The 19,794-nt window shown below is 38.8% G+C and overlaps 2 protein-coding genes, 1 long non-coding RNA gene and 1 pseudogene across 5 annotated transcripts; 3 read left to right on the top strand and 1 right to left on the bottom strand.

Moving 5' to 3' along the window:
• The first annotated feature begins 486 nt into the window (after positions 1-486).
• On the top strand, positions 487-2,590 carry LOC106323094 (probable acyl-activating enzyme 4). The gene is made up of 2 exons (XM_013761268.1): positions 487-961; positions 1,253-2,590. Exons 1-2 carry the CDS (start codon positions 510-512, stop codon positions 2,457-2,459), a joined length of 1,659 nt encoding a protein of 552 aa, XP_013616722.1. The 5' UTR covers positions 487-509; the 3' UTR covers positions 2,460-2,590.
• A 322-nt stretch (positions 2,591-2,912) lies between these two features.
• On the bottom strand, positions 2,913-5,636 carry LOC106322472 (protein LAZ1 homolog 1-like). Of its 2 annotated transcripts, none has more exons than XM_013760499.1 (9): positions 5,598-5,636; positions 4,903-5,197; positions 4,727-4,783; positions 4,541-4,649; positions 4,285-4,469; positions 4,128-4,216; positions 3,802-4,057; positions 3,490-3,735; positions 2,913-3,412 (listed from the first exon to the last, which is right to left on the bottom strand). In XM_013760499.1, the coding sequence occupies exons 2-9, from the start codon at positions 5,128-5,130 to the stop codon at positions 3,116-3,118; spliced, it is 1,467 nt and encodes a 488-aa protein (XP_013615953.1). In that variant the 5' UTR covers positions 5,131-5,197; positions 5,598-5,636; the 3' UTR covers positions 2,913-3,115. The 2 variants fall into 2 exon arrangements, with proteins under 2 accessions (XP_013615953.1, XP_013615952.1); XM_013760498.1 differs by lacking the exon at positions 5,598-5,636 and adding an exon at positions 5,476-5,597.
• Positions 5,637-15,888: 10,252 nt separating this feature from the next.
• Positions 15,889-17,161, top strand: LOC106323823 (annotated as a pseudogene).
• Positions 17,162-18,031: 870 nt separating this feature from the next.
• LOC106325936 lies at positions 18,032-19,348 on the top strand. 2 transcript variants are annotated; one of them, XR_001267097.1, is made up of 4 exons: positions 18,032-18,269; positions 18,496-18,601; positions 18,751-18,804; positions 19,132-19,348. It is a non-coding gene; the product is annotated as an uncharacterized LOC106325936 (long non-coding RNA). The 2 variants fall into 2 exon arrangements; XR_001267096.1 differs by lacking the exon at positions 19,132-19,348 and having other exon boundaries at positions 18,751-19,083.
• The last annotated feature ends 446 nt before the right edge of the window (positions 19,349-19,794 follow it).

The following is a 19,794-nucleotide window of genomic DNA, read 5'->3' as shown; positions in this document are numbered from 1 at the left end:
AATTAAACTATAACTTTTGTTATCACTAATTTAATTTTTTTCTATAAAAGATACAAATGATCAAAAAACTATATGAGTAGAAATCATCATTTAATAGACATTAATATTAAAAATATACTAAAATATATTATCTATGTTAGTATCATTTAAATTTAATAACATATCCTATCAAATAAAATAAAAAATTGGACTAATACAATTGATTTATATGTTCGCACCAATTTAATTATATTTTTAATAGTTACTGACTTTTAATTATTTAATATATATTTATTATTTTATAATATGTAAAAATATTTAATACATAAAATAATTTATATATATAATGTTGATCCCGCGTAAGGCGCGGATCTTAACCTAGTTAGTATTATTAGCTAACCCTAAATATAATATAGCAAGATAGTGATATATGTTTCACCTAATCATATTCTCAAAATATATATATTTCACTAGTGTCTAACTTTACTAGATAAACAGACACATTTAGTCATTAAGTTAAATAATTAACGATGGAACTTTTGCTCCCACACCCTTCAAACTCATCTCCTCTGACTGTTCTCGGTTTCTTGGACCGAGCCGCCGCCGTTTACGGTGACTCTCCTTCCCTCCTCCACGATACCACCACCCATACTTGGTCTGAAACCCACTCTCGATGTCTCCGAGTCGCTTCGACTCTATCTTCCTCCTCCCTCGGAATCAACCGTGGCCAAGTTGTCTCCGTTATTGGTCCCAACGTTCCTTCTGTCTACGAGCTTCAGTTCGCGGTTCCAATGTCTGGAGCAGTCCTCAATAACATCAACCCTCGTTTAGACGCTCATGCACTCTCGGTTGTTCTACGTCACAGTGAATCCAAGCTCGTTTTCGTCGACCATCACTCGAGTTCTTTAGTCCTCGAAGCTCTCTCGTTCTTGCCCAAGAATGAGAAGCCTCGTCTCGTCCACCTCCAAGATGACAGCAACATGTAAGGCAGGTTCAACCTGAACAATCCGTTTGGCCCCAAAAATTTAAAAGCTACATACATAGATCACATGGTCCCAATTATGAATATTTTTCAGTGTTCTAGGCGTGAACCGGATATAAACAAAACAATTTTCTAGAACAATTTATTTAAAAATGGGTATATGTATTAAAAAAACCGTCTGTCTAATCAATAATTCTCTATAAAATGTCTAAATACCGTCAAATGATTTCTTAAACATCGAAATTTTTGTTAAGATTAAATTAAAAATGTTTATAACTCCTTAAATTTCAGATCCGGCTTAACCAATATGTCGGCCTCTTCGTCTGCTGACGTGGATTTTCTCGACACTTACGAAGGTGTAATGGAGAGAGGAGACCCGAGGTTCAAGTGGGTCCGTCCTAACAACGAGTGGAACCCAATGGTGCTTAACTACACTTCCGGAACGACGTCGTCTCCTAAAGGTGTGGTACTTAGTCACAGAGCAGTTTTCATGAGTACCGTTAACTCTTTGCTCTACTGGTCTATGCCTAACCGACCAGTCTACCTATGGACCCTACCGATGTTCCACGCCAACGGTTGGGGCTACACATGGGCCACAGCTGCTGTGGGGGCCACAAACATTTGTGTCCGAAGAGTAGACGCTCCGACCATTTTCGAGTTGATCGACAAGCATCAAGTGACTCACATGTGCGCCGCGCCGATGGTTCTCAACATGTTGACTAACTATCCATCTAGGAAACAGCTTAAACGGCCGGTCCAGATTATGACAGCTGGAGCTCCACCTCCGGCCACGGTCATTTCAAGCGCCGAGAGTCTAGGTTTTGATGTGGCTCACGGTTACGGGCTGACAGAAACTGGTGGTCTAGTTGTCACATGTGCGTGGAAGCCGGAGTGGGACGGGCTAGGACAAGACGAGAGAGCGAGACTGAAGTCAAGGCAAGGAATCAGAACCGCGGTATTCGCGGAAGCTGACGTGTTGGACACGCTAACGGGAAAGAGCGTGAAGCACGACGGAGTAACTGTGGGAGAGATTGTCTTCAGAGGTGGTTGTGTCATGTTGGGTTACTACAATGACCCGGAAGGGACCGCCGCGAGTATGAGAGAAGACGGATGGTTCTACACTGGAGACATTGGTGTGATGCACCCGGACGGTTACTTGGAAGTCAAGGATAGGTCAAAAGATGTGATCATATGTGGAGGAGAGAACATAAGCAGCACGGAAGTTGAGACGGTTTTGTACACGAACCCGGCGGTTAAGGAAGCAGCTGTGGTGGCTAAACCGGATAAGATGTGGGGAGAGACTCCTTGTGCGTTTGTGAGCTTGAAGTGTAGTGATGGTGGGTCAGTTACTGAGAGAGAGGTAAGGGAGTTTTGTAAGAAGAAGCTACCAAAGTATATGGTTCCAAGGAATGTGGTTTTCATGGAGGAGCTTCCAAAGACTTCTACTGGAAAGATTCAGAAGTTCCTGCTCAGACAAATGGCCAAGTCTTTGCCTTGATTGAAACACACAATCTTATAACACTGTACGGTTACCTAAAGTACAAGTCTCTGGTTCATTACTTTGTTTCTATTTTCTTGTCGCCGATCACTAAAGGTTTGTCCGGTTCATAGCTTTATTTGGTTCAAGTACCCTACTCTCTCTATTTTACAAAAAAATATCATTTTAAACCAAAAATACAATTCTGCATTTCCAACATAATTTTACATATTAATTTCTTATTTGCCTTTCAAATAGTCAATAAATTTTTATACAAATCATTTTATTTAATTAATTATACACTAAATACAGATATACTAATATATTTTACAATTATTTTAATCCGCCTAAAATATATCTCAACATTCATTTTTAAAAAAATGGAGTACTTGTAATTCAGCTTCAACTAGTTTTTATTAATAAGAAAATAGTTGGTTGAATCTAGTCACAAACATAACATGAGTTGTATACGAATTTAATCATGACACTTTTTTTTTTAATTATTATTCTTGTGTAAGGATTGGTCATATTATGAAATACAGATGTTAACTTCTTTGATAAAGTTGTATAAAGAGTTGAGAAAACAAGTTAGTAGCAACACTGCTGTTACCTCTGTGTGTAAACCAAGAAGATTAGCATCATCTCATGAAAATCTATAACTTCTCTCAGTGTAGCTGTTAACTTCGCATTCTACTCCACAATCCAGAGACTCTAGATTGGTGATGTCTCTTTCTGCTTCCTAAACCGCTGTCACTCACACTCCCTCCTTCATAAAGGTTATCATGAACCTCTGAGAACTCTTTCGTCCATGTACTCATTGGAATCACATAAGAATCATCCTTTGTTCTCTTCTTCTTCTGCTCAAATCTTTTCACGTTTTCAGATATCTGATGGAATGTTCTGTTCACTTTAGCTATTCCTCTTTCAACAGGCTCCACCACGTGTGAAACAGTGAACCTCATGTCATCCGCAATCTAGTCCAAAGGTAAAGGAGGTCATGAGCAAAAAACAAGTAATGCAAGTAGAGAGTGTAAGATTTAATCAGGCTTACGATTTCACTACTCCCCATCACCACATCACGCACACTCTGTGGGAAACTCAAGCGTTTCTCCGCCTCATCATGCCTACCGTACCGCATCCTAGTTGTTCTTTCGCTGTCTTTAACCTCTTCTGGATCGGGAGGTGTGTCTATAGAGGCGTAATCTGACATCACTGCTACGTTACGCACACATCTTTCCCCACGCTTGTAAGGCGCAGCTGGAAAGACATAGAGATGAACCACAGCAGCAACACCCATCTGTACATTTTCAAGTTTTGATAAGCTTACAGTCTCAGACTGTGGATTGAAAAGAAAAACTACTACCTCAATACAGATGATGTAGTCTTGTATTCTCGTTTTTAGTTCTTTAGCCAAGGACCCTTTGAAAAGTCCCATGGAGAAGAGGAAGGCAACGATAATACCTTGCCACCAGGTGAGGAATACAATAGACTTGAATGTTAAGAACTTGGCCAGTGGTTTGATGGGTGCTAGCTTATCTTTGATGACGCCGTAGAACTGTACAAGGCAATACAACGCCCATGTTTGGCTGAAGTTCAGCACTACAGCCAGATATGGATATCTGCAATGAGACAAATAAATCATAATGCCACATTAGGAGCAAGACGAGAGGGGAAGGAAGAAGATTTTACCCGTAATTCCATTGGAACTTTCCTTCTCCATAAACTCCACACGCTTCAAGGATCATTGCTAATAGAGCACAGATCAATTTCAGTATCATCTGAAGTAGAAATAGAGCATCAGGTGAAAGCATAGTGATAGAGGATAGTCTACAAAAATCTAACATACATATTGAACGATGCCAATTTTCACAGCGTGATAAAACTGAGGACCAAGATTCCAATCTTTTAAGAAGCAGTTCATTGGAAAAGGATGCTCCACAACTCCGTAAGTACATGTGCCTTCAAGAAGAGGGGTGCTCTGGGTGATAACTGTTTGCTGTTCCATGAATTCAATCGTACGTTCTTCTCCATCTGAGAATAATACTCACAAGAAGTCAGCAGATTCAAAAGTTTTTGATATGGTTTATGTGAAGAGGCGTTACCAAGGCAAGCAATCAAATATCTCTCAAAGCAGTAGAGCGCAAAAGCTTCATAACAATCACGAATAACCTCGCAGTTGAAAGCCGCTTCTGAATTCAACAAAGACAAAAACTGGCAGGAAAGGAAGAAAATCATAAGAAAAAATTGCACTACAAAATACGAAATGAACATATATATACCAATCATACCGATTCGAGGGCATAAACAGGGACCATGAGAATAAGACCAATAAGAAATTTCTGTTCCTGTAACAAAAAAAATAAAATAAAAAGGGAGCCTTATGCTGCTTTCTTACTGGTGGTGAAATGTCACAAGTTCTATAAGTGGAAAGTTATCATTAATTATATGAGGAAGAGCAACAAACCTCAGGCTGATTATAAGAAGCAAGGTGTTGGAAGATGAGATACATAGGGAGGAGGAGGGCAACAAGAACGAAAACACTGGCACTCAAGATAGGCCAAGTGAAGAAGGTAGTCTCATCAACAAGGAGGCTGTTGTTAGGAAGCCACATTGACCGGAATCTTCTACTAGAGGAGGACTCTCCCATGGAGAGGATAAAGAAGAGAGAGCAGAGGAGTCCCCTCCACTCCATTATTTTTTCAAGAAACAGTGAAAGCAATAATCAAAATCTCCACAGATCAAGTTGATTCAGGGAAGACCTGCATTAGGAGTAAACGAGACGAGAATATAAGTTTTGGGTTACAATCAAAAATACCAAACCCTAAAGTCACTGATTCTTTCTTCAAGCTATGAGAATCGCTCAAAGGAGACGATAAATTGAATTGGGTTACGATCAAAATCGAAACTTTGGGAACCCAGAAAATGTATACAAGAATCAACAGCACAGACGAATCAAAAATATCAAACGCAAAACCCTAAAATAAAGACGAGAGAAATTGGACTCGCGCGAGTTCTAAAGCCGCAGCTGATCAATTACGTTGTCTCAAACGGAGAAACAGAGGCACGGTGCGCTTCGAGGTGGATCGTATCCAACAAAAGATCGCGACTTTTTTTTAATTAATTTCTCTGAGAACGAAAACGAAAAGGAAAGGTTCTTACATCCTTTGGCGGTTGTGGGAAGCTTAACTAACCCCCCCCCCCCCCTTTTCTCTGAAGCTTAATTAATTATCATCATTTATCAGATTATCTGACGTGGCCGCATCCTCATTAATGTTTCTTTTTTCTCAAAATGTATTTCCTTTTCACTTCATTCACCGTTAAGAGTCTAAAAAACCTTCCCCTGGTTGCTCCAACCTCTTTCTAGATCTCTTAAATATTATCAACCCTCGGTGGCCGGTGGCTTTGCCGCCGGTTACCACCCTTCTCCTTTTGTTTTTTGGTATGTAAATACTTCAATCTGATGATCGAATCTCTCTGTTCCGGTTTGCGAATATTCTCTTTCACTATGCGATTTTATATCTTCCACTTGTCGGATTGTCTCTTTCACTACAAGAAAACGTGAGAGTAACGACTACCATTTACGACTACAAATGTGTAGTCGTAAATTAACTTCGACGTTACGTCTAACTTAACACTATGTTAAAGTCCGTCGTAACTTAGACGTAATTTTGCTACTAAAATGTTTAGTCGTAAATTGGTCGTAAACTAACTTCGCATTTACGACCACACTTTCAGGTAGTCGTAATGTGGTCGTAAATGTACGACTAAATTACATCGACAAGCTACCATCTGATTAACGACCAATTTACGAGAAACGTAGTTGCACATTCGTGGTTAAGTTATTATCAAACGTAAATATGTTATTATTATATAATTAATGAAGTTATGTATTTATATATATAGGCTGATGATCCAGGTTGATTATGATGATCCATTCTATCCTCAGTGGTTTCACAAATTGATACAAGGTCCGGTCGCTAAGGTCACCACAGCAACTATGTATTTTACACGAGGTTACACTTTTCACACTTACGAATATGGAAGTCGGCGAGTACAATGAACTATGGAGTATGTGTGAAAGGTGAAACTGATTTCTATGGAATCTTACAAGAGATCATCGAAGTGGAGTTCCCTGGCCTGTCCGACGATGCAACAGACGAAGCCAACGAAGATGAATTTGAAGAAAATGATGAAGTGGATGATGTTTCTGATGACGAGTGATCGAGTTTGATTATGTTACAGTGTTTTTGTTTTATTATATTATTAAACTCTTTGTATTGCATTACAAATAATATATAACTTATTATCATGTTTGCTCAATTATATATGAACTTAGTTTTAAAAAAAAAATCTTTGTACTTTGGGGTTTAGAAGTGTATAAAACTTATGATGTTTGAGGTTTGGAGTTTCGGTTTTAGGGTATAAACACAAAACGAAGCTAATTAATCGTAAACTACGACTCAGTTACGATTAATCATAATTCTTCCCACATTGGTCCCTAATTGGTCGTAAAGGACTTCGTCCCACATTGGTCGTAATTTTAATTCTTCTTTATGACTATTAGTCCTTAATTGGTCGTAAATAAAAAAAATTATTTAGTCCGTAATTGGTCGTAATATTATTTAGTCTCCCATTGGTCGTAAATTTACGTCTCCTTTACGACCACTAGTCTCTCATTGGTCGTAATATTACAACCCATTTACGACTAACACCAAAACTCTATATATACTCGGATCTCGCGAAGCCATTTGGTTTCTCATTCCCTTCTCTCTAACAACGACTTCCCTTCTCTCTCTAGGTAAGTTTTTTTTTTTTTTTAGTTTTAGTTGGTTAGTTAGGTGATTAGATTAGGTTTGGAATTAGTTTAGGATGGAAGTAGATTAGGATGGAGTTAGATTATGATGGAATTAGAATAGGTTTAGATTGGTAAGTTTTTTTTTTTAGTTTTAGCTGGTCACTTAGGTGATTAGATTAGGTTTGAAATTAGTTTAGGATGGAAGTAGATTAGGATGGAGTTAGATTATGATGGAATTAGAATAGGTTTAGATTATTTTTATATAAAAATTTTGAATTGTTTATAACCATCTATTTTTTTTTTCTTTTCTTCAGATTGACGATATTGCTATGGCTGGCGGTAGAAAGAGACTTAGGAACCTTGCGCCTAGAAATTCTTACTGGAGTACCTTTCTCGGACAGCTGGATCCATCAGCTTCTACCTCCGGCACATCATCCGATTTCTTCGACGAAATAAACCTTAGTGCTTAGTTTTTTCGGTTTTAATTTGTATTTTGAATGTTTTATATTATGAATATTATTATGTTTACGGATGATAGGTATTTTCTTTTAATTTTATCAAATTTAAAAAAAATAAATCAAACTAAATTTAAATATTTGATTTTAATTAATATATAAATTCGTAAATAAATACAAAATTCAAAAATAAATAAATAAAGTTGGTCAAATTTTACGACCAATGAATATCCAAAGTCGATGTAAAGTGGTCGTTACCTTACGACTAATAAACATCGACATTAGAGGTAAATTGGTCGTAAGGTTACGACCAATGTACGACTAATATGTCTAGTCGTAATATTACGACCAATGTGCCTCTAATAATTAATTACGACCAGCTTCTAACGACCAATCGATTTTCGAAGTTAATTGGTCGTAGTGCCCATATTACGACCAACTAGCTACTAATACTGTAGTCGTTAAGGTCATGTTTTCTTGTAGTGTTTGTGCTAGGTGTTTTTTTGTTGTGTGAAATAAAAATCTGTTCTCTGCTTTCCTTTATAAACTGATAATTCCGCTTGATTTTGGAGGTTTCTAGTCTCCTTGTTAGTTACGCTTGATTTCTTACTCTAATAAGAAATCAATCTTCGCTTCAGATAAAAGGCGAAATATTCTTAAAGGTATGAAATCGAGATGGTTGATTAAGTGGTGGAGAGTTGATGCAGAGTTTCAGATTAGCCAGAGCTTTCATCTTGGGAGCGTTCTGACGAGATTTTTGTGTCTCTTTCCTTGAAACTTTTCACTGGATTTCATCTCTAGCATATAGATGAAGAAGCTTTCAAGATTGACGGCGAGCAAGGAAAGAAGAAACGGTCAAGTGGGCTAAATCAGTCGAAGAAGGAGGCTGAAGGTTCACAGTCCGGTAGGTTTCTGGCGAGCAACCATCGGTGCTCTCTTTGGATCCAGAAAATTCGATGGCCACGTTATAGGTCACGTGTCTTCCATGTTTTCATTGTTATGTTATCAAAAAGCACGTGTTTGTATCCTTTTAATTTTATCTTGTTGGACATCGGACGAGCTAAATATGTATTGGGGATGATTTACCTACTTGTAATTTGGGTTAAGCCCTTATTAATAAAACTGTTGACAAAAAAAATTCAGATCATTAACCACCAAGTCTGATATTTATTTAATCCTTTCACAAAAAAATGTAGAGTGTATATTCTTTTTATTATAAAAATTAGTAAGCATGTTATGAATATTATATCAACTTACTTCTCTTTTCTGTCAACATTTCAACTTATAACCACAATTGGTAACAACTTCTTTTTTCTGTCAACTTACTTCTTTTTTTTCTGTCAATATTTATACTTTCTTTTCACTACATTTTTCTTAATTTAAACATATTTTTAATCGGATACTAATACTATGTTATACATTTGTTAATTAAAAGTACTTAAGGTAATAAAACTTATTAAGAATATGATCGCATGCAGTTTAACCAACCACCATGCAGGCAGGCACTAATTAAGAAAGATGAAGTCAAAATTCTCTCCTTTAAGAAAAAGGGATAAGTTATACTCCTTACGTGGAATGAAGATAGAAGTTAGGAGTTTTGTGATTTTAATTCGTGAAGAAGTTTTGTGTTTTCGATGCAAATTTTAAGTTTTTTTTACCTAAATTAATTAAAATAACTACCATCTGCTAATAGACTAATATCCAACCTTTATTTTTATTTTTATCTCTAGAGCTGTTAGAGGCCGGTATGACATACGGTTCAACACCATAACGGTACGGGGTTGTAGATAGCAAGACTTGGAGTATAAGTTAACGTGTTATGAGATAAGTATGGAATAGATATAGGATTAGACAAGATCTCGTGTGTTGAGATTCTCTTGTTACGTTTCGAGTATATATGTAAAGCTTACGATCTGAGTAATACAACACACATTCTTAACATATTCTTCCTCAGTTTACATGGTATCAGAGCCATAATAGGAGATCCATTGGAAGAAAACGTTGAGAGAAATAAATCATGTCAAAAGAAGTAATCAAAGTCGAAAGTGGTGGTAGCAGTAACGATCGCATGTCTCCATACTTTCTCTCGCACTCTGATAATCCAGGTGTGTCCATCTCTCCAGTCTTCTTGACGGGTGAGAATTACGCCGAGTGGGCGTCTGAGTTGGAGAATGCGCTCTGAGCCAAGCGCAAGATCGGTTTCATTGACGGCTCTTTGATGATGCCGAGTGAGATCGAGAAGCCAACCGAAACAGATCTGTGGAAGACCGTAAACTCGATGATCATGGGATGGATATGGGCATCTATTTCACCTGCGATCCGATCGACTGTCACTTTCACGCCAGATGCGCAAAAGCTGTGGTGTGATCTGAAGAAGAGGTTCTCAGTTGGTAATGCAGTTCGCGTTCATCAGTTGCGAGCGGAGTTGGCGGCGTGTAAACAAGGTTGATCCAATGTCATGGACTACTTTGGTCGTCTAGTCTTGAAGTGGGAGGAGCTTCTCAGTTATAAGCCTCTCCCAAGTTGTACGTGTGGAGCCTCCGACAAGTTCGTAGCGGAGTATGAAGAGGAGAAGGTGCATATGTTCTTGATGGGACTGGATGATGCGTGTTTCGGCAATGTGTGTACCAACATCATCGGCATGGAACCTTTGCCAGATCTCAACTCAGTGTATCAAAGAGTTGTGAGAGAGGAGAGACGGTTGATGTCATCTCGAGTGGAGAACAGTTAAGAAGCAGTAGGATTCTCCTCCCAGGCGAGTGCAAGCGAGAACACGAGTATGAGTGGTCTGATCGCAGCTGTTGCCCGTAGTCGTGGAGGATCGGTAACGTGTTCTCATTGCGGTAGGACTGGACACGACAAGAAGGATTGCTGGCAACTCGGCGGCTTCCCGGATTGGTGGACAGAGAGGAACCAGGGAGGTGATCGTGATCGTGTAGGTCGAAACAGAGGAAGGGGGCGAGGTCAGAATCAAGATGGACAAACGCGATGTCGGTTGAAGTGGTAGCACTTGAAGGACAGAGAACGTGGGACGTAACAAACTTGCCTAGAGGGAAGAAAGCGTTGGCTTGTATGTGGGTATACAAGTACAAGTTCAACGCAGACGGCACAGTGGAAAGACCAAAGGCTCGACTGGTCGTCTGCGGTAACAGGCAAGTGGAGGGAACATATTATGGTGAGACATTTGCGCATGTGGCGAAACTAACTACAGTTTGTACACTACTTGAAGTAGCAGCTGCCAAGAATTGGGAAGTGCATCAGATGGATGTGCACAATGCGTTTCTCCATGGAGACTTGCAGGAGGAAGTTTATATGCAGATGCCTCCTGGGTTCGAAACAGATGAGCCTGGTAAAGTTTGTCGTTTGCGGAAATCACTGTACGGATTGAAACAATCTCTGCGGTACTGGTTCGCGAAACTAACAAGTGCACTGAAGAGTTTCAGTTTTAAACAATCATATTCTGATTACTCACTCTTCACATTCATTGAAGGAGGTAACTCAGTTTGTGTGTTGGTGTATGTGGATGATTTGATCATCGCTGGGAACAACTTGAAAGTGATGGCGAGGTTCAAATCGTACCTGAGTAAGTGCTTCAAAATGAAAGATTTGGGAAAAGCTAAGTACTTTCTTGGAATCGAGGTTGCAAGAGTACCGCAAGGTATGTTCTTAACTCAAAGGAAGTATGCTTTGGATATAGTAGCAGAGGCTGGGTTGCTTGGTTGTAAACCTGCTTCGACGCCCATGGAGCAGAACCATAAGCTTTTGTCTGATGATGGGCCAGCGTACAAGAACCCAGCACGGTATCAGAAGTTTGTGGGAAAGCTGGTGTACCTTGCCATTACCAGACCGGAGCTGAGTTATTCGATTCATGTTCTATCTCAGGTAATGCATAAGCCCCGTGAGGTCCATTGGGAAGCGGTAGTGCGTGTGTTACGGTATTTGAAGGGATGTCCTGGACAGGGGATCATGCTGAACGCTATCAGTGATCTGCGTTTATGAGCATTCTGCGATTCAGATTGGGTAGCATGTCCAAGGACTAGTCGGTCCCTGTCGTCTTACATTGTGCTGTTAGGTAACTCACCTATCTCGTGGAAGACCAAGAAACAGAACACGGTTTCTCATTCTTCAGCTGAGGCGAAGTATAGGTCCATGGCGGTTACCGTACGTGAACTTAAGTGGCTGAAGAGGCTGTTAAAGGATTTGGGAGTTACACATAAGGAGGCGATGAAACTGTTTTGTGACAGCAAGGCGGCGTTGTATATCGCAACTAATCCTGTATTCCAACGAACGAAACATATCGAGGCTGACTGTCACAGTGTTAGAGATACCGTTCAAGAAGGACTGATTGCGACTCGACATGTTCGCACGACAGAGCAGATCGCAGACATTATGACCAAAGCGTTGGGAGCTTCCGCGTTTCAGTACCTAATGACCAAGTTGGGTGTTCGTAACCTCCATTCTCCAATTTGAGGGGGAGTGTTAGAGGCCGGTATGGTTCGGTTCAACACCATAACAGTATGGGGTTGTAGATAGCAAGACTTGGGGTATAAGTTAACGTGTTATGAGATAAGTATGGAATAGATATGGGATTAGACGAGATCTCGTGTGTTGAGATTCTCTTGTTATGTTTCGAATATATATGTAAAGCTTACGATCTGAGTAATACAACACACATTCTCAACATATTCTTCCTCAGTTTACAAAAGCTTTGATTATAATCACTAAAAGAGCTGGATCACAACTCATAAGTTTGCTCCTTTTGTTTTCCAAGGTGTAAGCCATGGCCGGTGGAGCTCTTGCCTACGAAGGAGCCCTGTATATAGCTCACCTCTATGAAGCATCGAACCACTGCTTACTTCATACTCGCTTGTATCATTTGATCCACGGAGTCTCTTTCTTTCACGCACTCGTTTTCAAGTCATTATATGCTATAGATTGTAATAAAACCTACGTGTTTATCAGTCTATGCGCTTGATATCTTATCTTTAAGAACCTTTAAGTTGTATAATCTGTAAACTTGGGTTTTACATATAACTAGTAAACTATATAGTTAGTTTACGAGCATAAGCAAAAGTATACAATATCAATTTATCATATATCATATATTTCATATAATAGAGTTCTATTCTAGTCAATACAACCATATACTAATATAAGTCACTAAATAATTCATTAGTATTTAGTATGATAGTTTTAGTAAAACAACTATTTTCATCTTAGTGCCAACGGTTGTGCCAAAAAATTTAATAATATCGTTATGGTTATGAGTTTATGACGGAACGAATTTACACCATATATAGTGTAGTGGTCACAAGCGAGTAAGAGCAACTCCAACAATAAGAATCCATATAAGTTTCTAAAAGAAAAAAAATTAGTATTATAATTAATCAATTACATTTAATTATTTGATTAAGGGTTTTAATAAATGAGCTTACTTGTTTACCATTTGTAGTTTTGTGGATGACTAAAGTTAGTGATCCCTGGTCCTTAGGGAAGGAGGCAAGTAAACATGTTTTGTCTACTCTCGCAGAAACTGAATATCACATTCAGACAAGGATCTGCTCGGCTTTAGGTTCACAGCAAGGGTCAACATATTAGGATCGGACGAGGACATGAACCATAAAGCCGCAGGCAGCTACAACGATCTGGCCTGATTGATTGGCAATAGTATCTGAAAGAAGAACAGAGCAATCCAACTGATATTCATTCACATATATACATACTTGGGTCCAATTTCTGACCTATTTACAAATTCTTGATTATTATCTATACACTATCTTTTACAACCACAAAGAATCAAAGAACCAACTAGCTCCTATAAGTTAGAGACTTCGGTTTTGTATAGTCTTCGATTCAGTGGAAGGAACTGTTCTAGACAGGAAAATGTTACCCTTTGAATCTTTCCTGCTGCACCTCTCCACCTCATTGCTCATCACTATGAGGCAGATGAGGAACTGTATCTCTGTCATGTGTGACTCTGAAGGTATTAGGCACAAGCAAATGTCATGACTTGAACGTTTTCTTCTCCTTCATTACCTGCAAGTTTACATCTCAACACAAGTCAATTAACAACTTCAAAGGAATCAAAACTGCAGGCCTAACCGTTGAATTGTGGTAAGCACTATAGAAGCCATGGTGAACCTGAAAATGTAGGACGATTATTCATAAATCACAACATGACGCTGCTGCTTTAACATTAACGCTATAACATTAACGCTGCTACTTTCTGGAATTACCAAAACATCAATTCAATCAAATCTATAACCAAAGCCTCAGGTGCTCCAACGCCAAACAAAGACGCACGAATCACCAAACCCTTACTACATCTTCTTTTCTTCTCTGCACAACAAAAACCACCCAATTACACAAAATTGAACAGATTCTTACATTATAAAAAAGGAATCAACTTTGTGAAAACAAGTGACATGAATCCCTAAAATCCATAGAAATCACAAAAGCAGGACTCACACAACCATCATAAGTCTAAACTTCAAACACAAATTAAGGACTAGCTAATCCAAGTACTCATAAACACAAAAGGGATAGATATGTGACAATAAAACGCAATGGAGAGAATGATTACTCGTAGGTGGTGGTGGTGGTGGGAAGAGGGGTAATGAGAACCTTTCATCTTGGCATCCACGCCGGTGATCTCGCAGCAGTCACATCTCAAACCGGACGGCGTCGTCTGGAACTCCGGGCAAGTCAACGATTTGTTTCGTCGAGGAAAGCCACCGACGATTTTCTTTGTCATCGAGGAGAGCAACAGACGGTTTTCTTCGTGACTTGAAACTGGTTTTTTTCTCTCTCCACTCTCAATGCGACGCGTGTTTCTAAGAGGTGTATCTTGTGCCCCTTAATTAAGATACATTGCTTAAGTTAATTGTTATTTTTCTTTTCTTTTTAAATTCTTAAATACCCTAAAAACCCACTTAAAGATCCCGCGATAATCATGGTCTTATAGGTTCTAAACACTTCTAAGTTTAGAACTTTTTATCTTCTCTCTCTTAACTTCATTATCTTTTTTTTTTTCTTAAATACTTAGAACTCCTCCTCGTACTTATCGTTGGAGGTGCTCTAAAGACAGAAGAGATGATGTACTGAAGTAATTGAACTGAAATTGTGTAGTCAAATTTGTGAAAGTTGAAAGATTCAGGGGGGCTCAATTGGGTCTCATTCAGAATTAACGTCCAACCTCTTATTCTTGAAGGCCAAAACTGGTCCTAGCCCATTGATTGTTATCATCTACTAACAAAGTTAATAGGAACAAGACATGCATGGTTTTCTTTTAATTAACTACTTCTTCATCTACGATGGACACTAACATTACCAGTATCGTTTTGCACACTTGAAAGGAGTAATTTGAGTATTGCTTTGTTCATTGACCCATGTAACTGTTATCACTAAGGTTTCTCGAATATATAAAAAACGAATTTTGTTATAGATTGCTACTAGTGTGTATTAGTTTATCTTACATATGGTGTTATAAACCGAAGGTTGTACCGTTGTAAAATATTGCGGACACTCCGCACTCTTGACCACGACGCTATTATGAATTGTGTTATGTTGCTACTATCTAGCTAGATCAATTCAGGTCAATGTTTCTCGTTGAAACAAAGTCTATTAATCGTGATTTATAATAAGATCATATAATTGAATACTGAAGTATGCTATCTAGTATATAAATAGAGAGTCGACTCACAAAAGCTAGCATGGAGTGTACGTAGTACATAAGAGGATGATTAACCCGACCTCTTAAGTGGGTTCTTAACAGGTGGGTCCCACAATTTTTTTTAAAACTAACGCTTCTTTCTTTTCTGCAAGAGGCAAGGTTGGTAGGGTTGTTGCATTGTTCGCGGCCCTACTGACACGTGGCGGCCCGCGATTGGTTCGTTTTTAGCTTAAAAAAAAAATAAGAACCCAAATGGGGTTTTAAGGGTTAATAGTGCTCTAAGGCCCGGTGATTTTAGTGCAGCTAGGAATGGAATGCTGTTGGATTTTCATAAAATGGCAGTTCACATATTTTTATTTTTTTAAAAAGTATTTATTTTTATAGTAAAAAAAAGAATGAATTCATTAAGTAATTGATGGTAGCATGGAACCCTAATCACGGGCGTTACCACTAGTTTACATAATAATTGCTTATCTATAGAAATATATTTATTAGAGAGAGAAAGCCCTAGATTCTTAGCCTGGAAGAATGATGATGAAGAGGATATGCGACCTTCCACCGAAACTGGTAGGGGCGAAGATACTGAGCAAGGTTCCGATAACATCTCTGGGACAAGTGCGATCCACTTGCAAACTATGGGACCGTTTAACCAGAGATTGGATTGTGGGTAAGGAAGCAGCGGCAAAGGCAAGGCAGCATCAATTTTTGGGTTTCGTTACGGTGGATTTCAAGGTTTGTTCATTGAGATTCCGCAAGGAAGAATAAGATCTATCTATAAAGCAGGTAGGTTTACTTAACCAATACGAGGTTAGGAAAGAACCAATACGAGGTTAGGAAAGTTTTTCATTGCGACGGGTTATTGTTATGCGTCCTCAAGGACGACAAGTCGAAGCTCTTAGCGTGGAACCCTTATTTGGGGCAAACAAGGTCCATCAGTCCCAGAACGGGGGATGATTTCCACGCTCTAGACACTTATCTCTTTGGGTACGACATGAACCGTAACCACAAGATGTTGAGGTTTTACGGTTTATTGTTTGAGATGTACGAATTTAGCTCTAATTCATGGAGGGTTCTTGATGTCACACTCCCCGACAGCTGGGAAATAAAATACGGAGGTCACCTCATCGTGTCTTTCAAGGGAAATGCTTATTTTCTGGCTGGGAAGATTACGACGGATGATGTTGAAAAAGATGTTATCCTATGTTTTGATTTTACAACAGAGACGTTTGGACTACCTCTGGTTGTTCCGTTTCTCTCTTTGCGTGAAGAAGCTGTGACCCTCTCATCGGTTAGAGACCAAAAGCTAGCCCTGCTACATCAGAAAGGTCAAGGAATCATCGAGGCCTTGGAGATTTGGATTACGTCTGAGGAGGGGCCCTTCTTCAACGCTGCTCATGCTGTGACCTGGAGCAAGTTCATGAACGTGGATATGAGACCTCTAATTGGTGATCGTTACGTCCGGTTTGGCGAGGAATTTGCGAGCTTCTTCATCATTGAGGAAGAGAAAGTCGCTGTGGTTTTCGATATAGAGGGGTATGAGTTCTGTTTTGAACTTATCAGGACCGATCATTACCACACTGCTTTTATCATCGGAGACGACGACGAGGGATACTATAAAACTGTGAGTCTTGGAGTAGCTCCTAATCTCTGGAAACCCCGACCTGGCCATACAGGAGGATATTATCCTAGAGGATATGTTCCTCAGTGGTATTGTCCCCCATTTGTCTGCTCATCTTCTTATCTCCCAAGTTTGGTGCAGCTCAACAACCAACCGCGCAAAAGGAAAGAAATAGATGAATAATACTAGATTCGTTCCATTTTCTTTGCAAAATGGTCAATCATGGCTTCTGTTTATCACTAATAAGTTATAATAACTAAGGATTTTAAGTTCCATTTCGCTATTATTTGTCAGATTGGCTTTTAAACATATCAGCTTTTTATTAATTAGTTTTTCAAGCTTCTTTGCTTCTCTTTATCTCTATAAACACATGTGCATTGGTTTTGAGTTTCTATATATTCTCTCCCCAATCCAAGTGCCTGTTATATGTGAACCTCAATAGTACGTACACATGTAAAACTTGTACGTTCGGAAAGTGGTTCGTGGCAACAGTTAAGCTTCAAGACTAGTTAAGACCACCTCCATCGGTGGTGTCTTAAAAGAGGTTTTAAGGAAAAGCGGGAAAAAAATAAATGGAAAAAAATAGAAATCAGAGAACCGGTGTTAAATGTGGGATTTTTAGGATTGGTAAGAACCTTTACGTGTCACTATCTTAATGGGCCTCACATTTATCTCTCTCTCTCTTTCGTCGGGTTTCTTCGCCGAAATCGACTTTCTCTCTTCCTCGATCAATCGACTTTGTCTCTCAATTCTGTCTCGATCACCTTTTTTTTGGAATGAATTCTGTCTCGATTCTAGTGCTGTTCGTTTAGTTGCAGCAGCTACCTGCGTCTGCGGCTGCGGCAATGTTTTGAAAAAATCGTGTTCGTTTGGTTGACGCAGGAAGCTGCGTCTGACGCTGCGTCCGAACGCCGCGTCCTGCGGCTGACGACGATAAAGCCCGCGGCTGCGACGTAAATTATGCGGCCGATAACGTAATTTACTATTTTGCCCTTAATATGTTTCAGTATTTACAAAAATACCTAACCTAGATTGACGCAGCCGCATCTTGTTTTCCAAATTGACGCAACCTTGGTCGATCTCTCTCCATCTCCATCTCAGGCAGACCTCGAGCTCTCTCATCTCCATCTCACACAGCCACGAGCTCTCTCATCTCCATCTCCATCTCCATCTTCGACGTAGACCCTGAGCTCTCTCATCTCCATCTCAGACGCAGACCTCGAGCTCTCTCCTCTCTGACGCAGCACGAGCTCTCTCTTCTCCTCCGATTTGGGTTTCAAGCATAGTTGAGGTAACTGTCACTTGTCTCTATTTTTGTGTTTCATATGAGTTTTTGGGAGTGTGTTTTGGATCCAAGATCCAAGTTCATAACTAAGACAAGAAGAAGCTGATAGTGATGGTCTTTGTTCTAAAGCATTTAGGATAGGGGTTTGTGTCTGATGGGGATGGTTTACTGATGCTTTAGTTCATAACTATCAGTTCCCTCTGATACTGTATTGATATGTACTTTGTCGCAGCTATTGGAAAGAAGTGCTTGAAGAGAGGCGTAAAATCAACTGGGTGCTTGCAAAAACCTTGTGACTAGAGCTTGTCTGGACTGTTGACTGGTGGGCAGGAGTAAAGGTATCCTATTTTCCCTATTTATATGCTACTGGGTTCTTTCTACTGACTGCATTTGTCTAAGTAACTTGAGTTTTGGTGTGTGAGGAGTTTGCTTGATATGTTGTTTGCTTGTGTGACATGTTCTGTTTCTTTTCTTATCTTGTTTGTAGGACTCTTTCTGCCTGCTGTTGTAAGGCCTATATTCACTTGAGGCTTCCAAACAAGTTAAAGCCCCTCCTTTTTATATACTTTGTGTTTACAAATTTTCTTCGTTTGTTTTTACGTTTCCAAGTTCTGTATTTTTGTTGTTGTGTGTTGTACATAACACTTATCTCCATGCTTTTGCTTCTCCTCGCTTTGCTTCTTATTCTTGTGATTTTACTTGTTCATTTATGTCTCCCTGTAAATTTATATGCTTTCCCTCATGTACTATCACGTTTTATTGCTTTCAAAAGCAAGGATTGGGCATAAGATTGACTTGTTAGTCAGCCCATTGTTTAGTACTTGGTTATGTCTAGCCAAAACTAAATCCTTCAAGTGGTTTTTTGCAGGTTATTGCAGGTGTCACTGGGAAGAAACAGAGCTAAATACATGCAATGACTTTCCCCTGTTTTCTTACATTCAGATTCCTTCTTTGTCTTTTAACTCTTTCCATTCACAAATGAAATAAGCTAGACCTCATGTTGTTTTTTTTACATAAAGACATGCGTGTAAAGTACACTCTGTTCATCCTTTTTATCACATGTATTCGGTTCTTAATGACAAATCTAAAAGCTTTAAACTTTTGTTGCCACATGAAAGTGCATATAGATTCATCACAAAGATATTAAGTTTACATTATGATGAAATTGCTAGTCTTACATACACTCTTAATAGCTCTTTTACATCAACTTGATCCTCAACAGGTAGACCATGTGATAAATATTTTGATATATTAGTTTTTGTATTAATTTAGTTATTATTTATGACAAAAAATGTTGTTATATTTATATATTTGACTAATAATTTATTACCAATCAAATATAATATTTTTAAGGATGTAAATAATATTTTTATAGATGAACATATGCTTGTGATAAAATGATTTATGACAAAAAATGTTGTTATATTTATATATTTGACTAATAATTTATTACCAATCAAATATAATATTTTTAAGGATGTAAATAATATTTTTATAGATGAACATATGCTTGTGATAAAATGATTTATGA

The sequence above is a fragment of the Brassica oleracea genome, chromosome C2 (assembly GCF_000695525.1).
Source record: "Brassica oleracea var. oleracea cultivar TO1000 chromosome C2, BOL, whole genome shotgun sequence".
Taxonomy (NCBI): Eukaryota; Viridiplantae; Streptophyta; class Magnoliopsida; order Brassicales; family Brassicaceae; genus Brassica; species Brassica oleracea.
Note: the sequence above shows the minus strand (reverse complement) of the source record. Positions and strands in the feature narration are given on the sequence as shown.

Bases quoted from the DNA above. Each gene is read 5' to 3' on its own strand.
- LOC106323094 (XM_013761268.1), top strand. From the start codon at position 510: ATGGAACTTTTGCTCCCACACCCTTCAAACTCATCTCCTCTGACTGTT. The intron at 962-1,252 runs GTAAGGCAGGTT...CTTAAATTTCAG, and splicing joins CTCCAAGATGACAGCAACAT to ATCCGGCTTAACCAATATGT.
- LOC106322472 (XM_013760499.1), bottom strand. From the start codon at position 5,130: ATGGAGTGGAGGGGACTCCTCTGCTCTCTCTTCTTTATCCTCTCCATG. The intron at 4,058-4,127 runs GTAAAATCTTCT...GTCTCATTGCAG, and splicing joins AAGTTCCAATGGAATTACGG to ATATCCATATCTGGCTGTAG. The intron at 3,413-3,489 runs GTAAGCCTGATT...CCTTTGGACTAG, and splicing joins TGATGGGGAGTAGTGAAATC to ATTGCGGATGACATGAGGTT.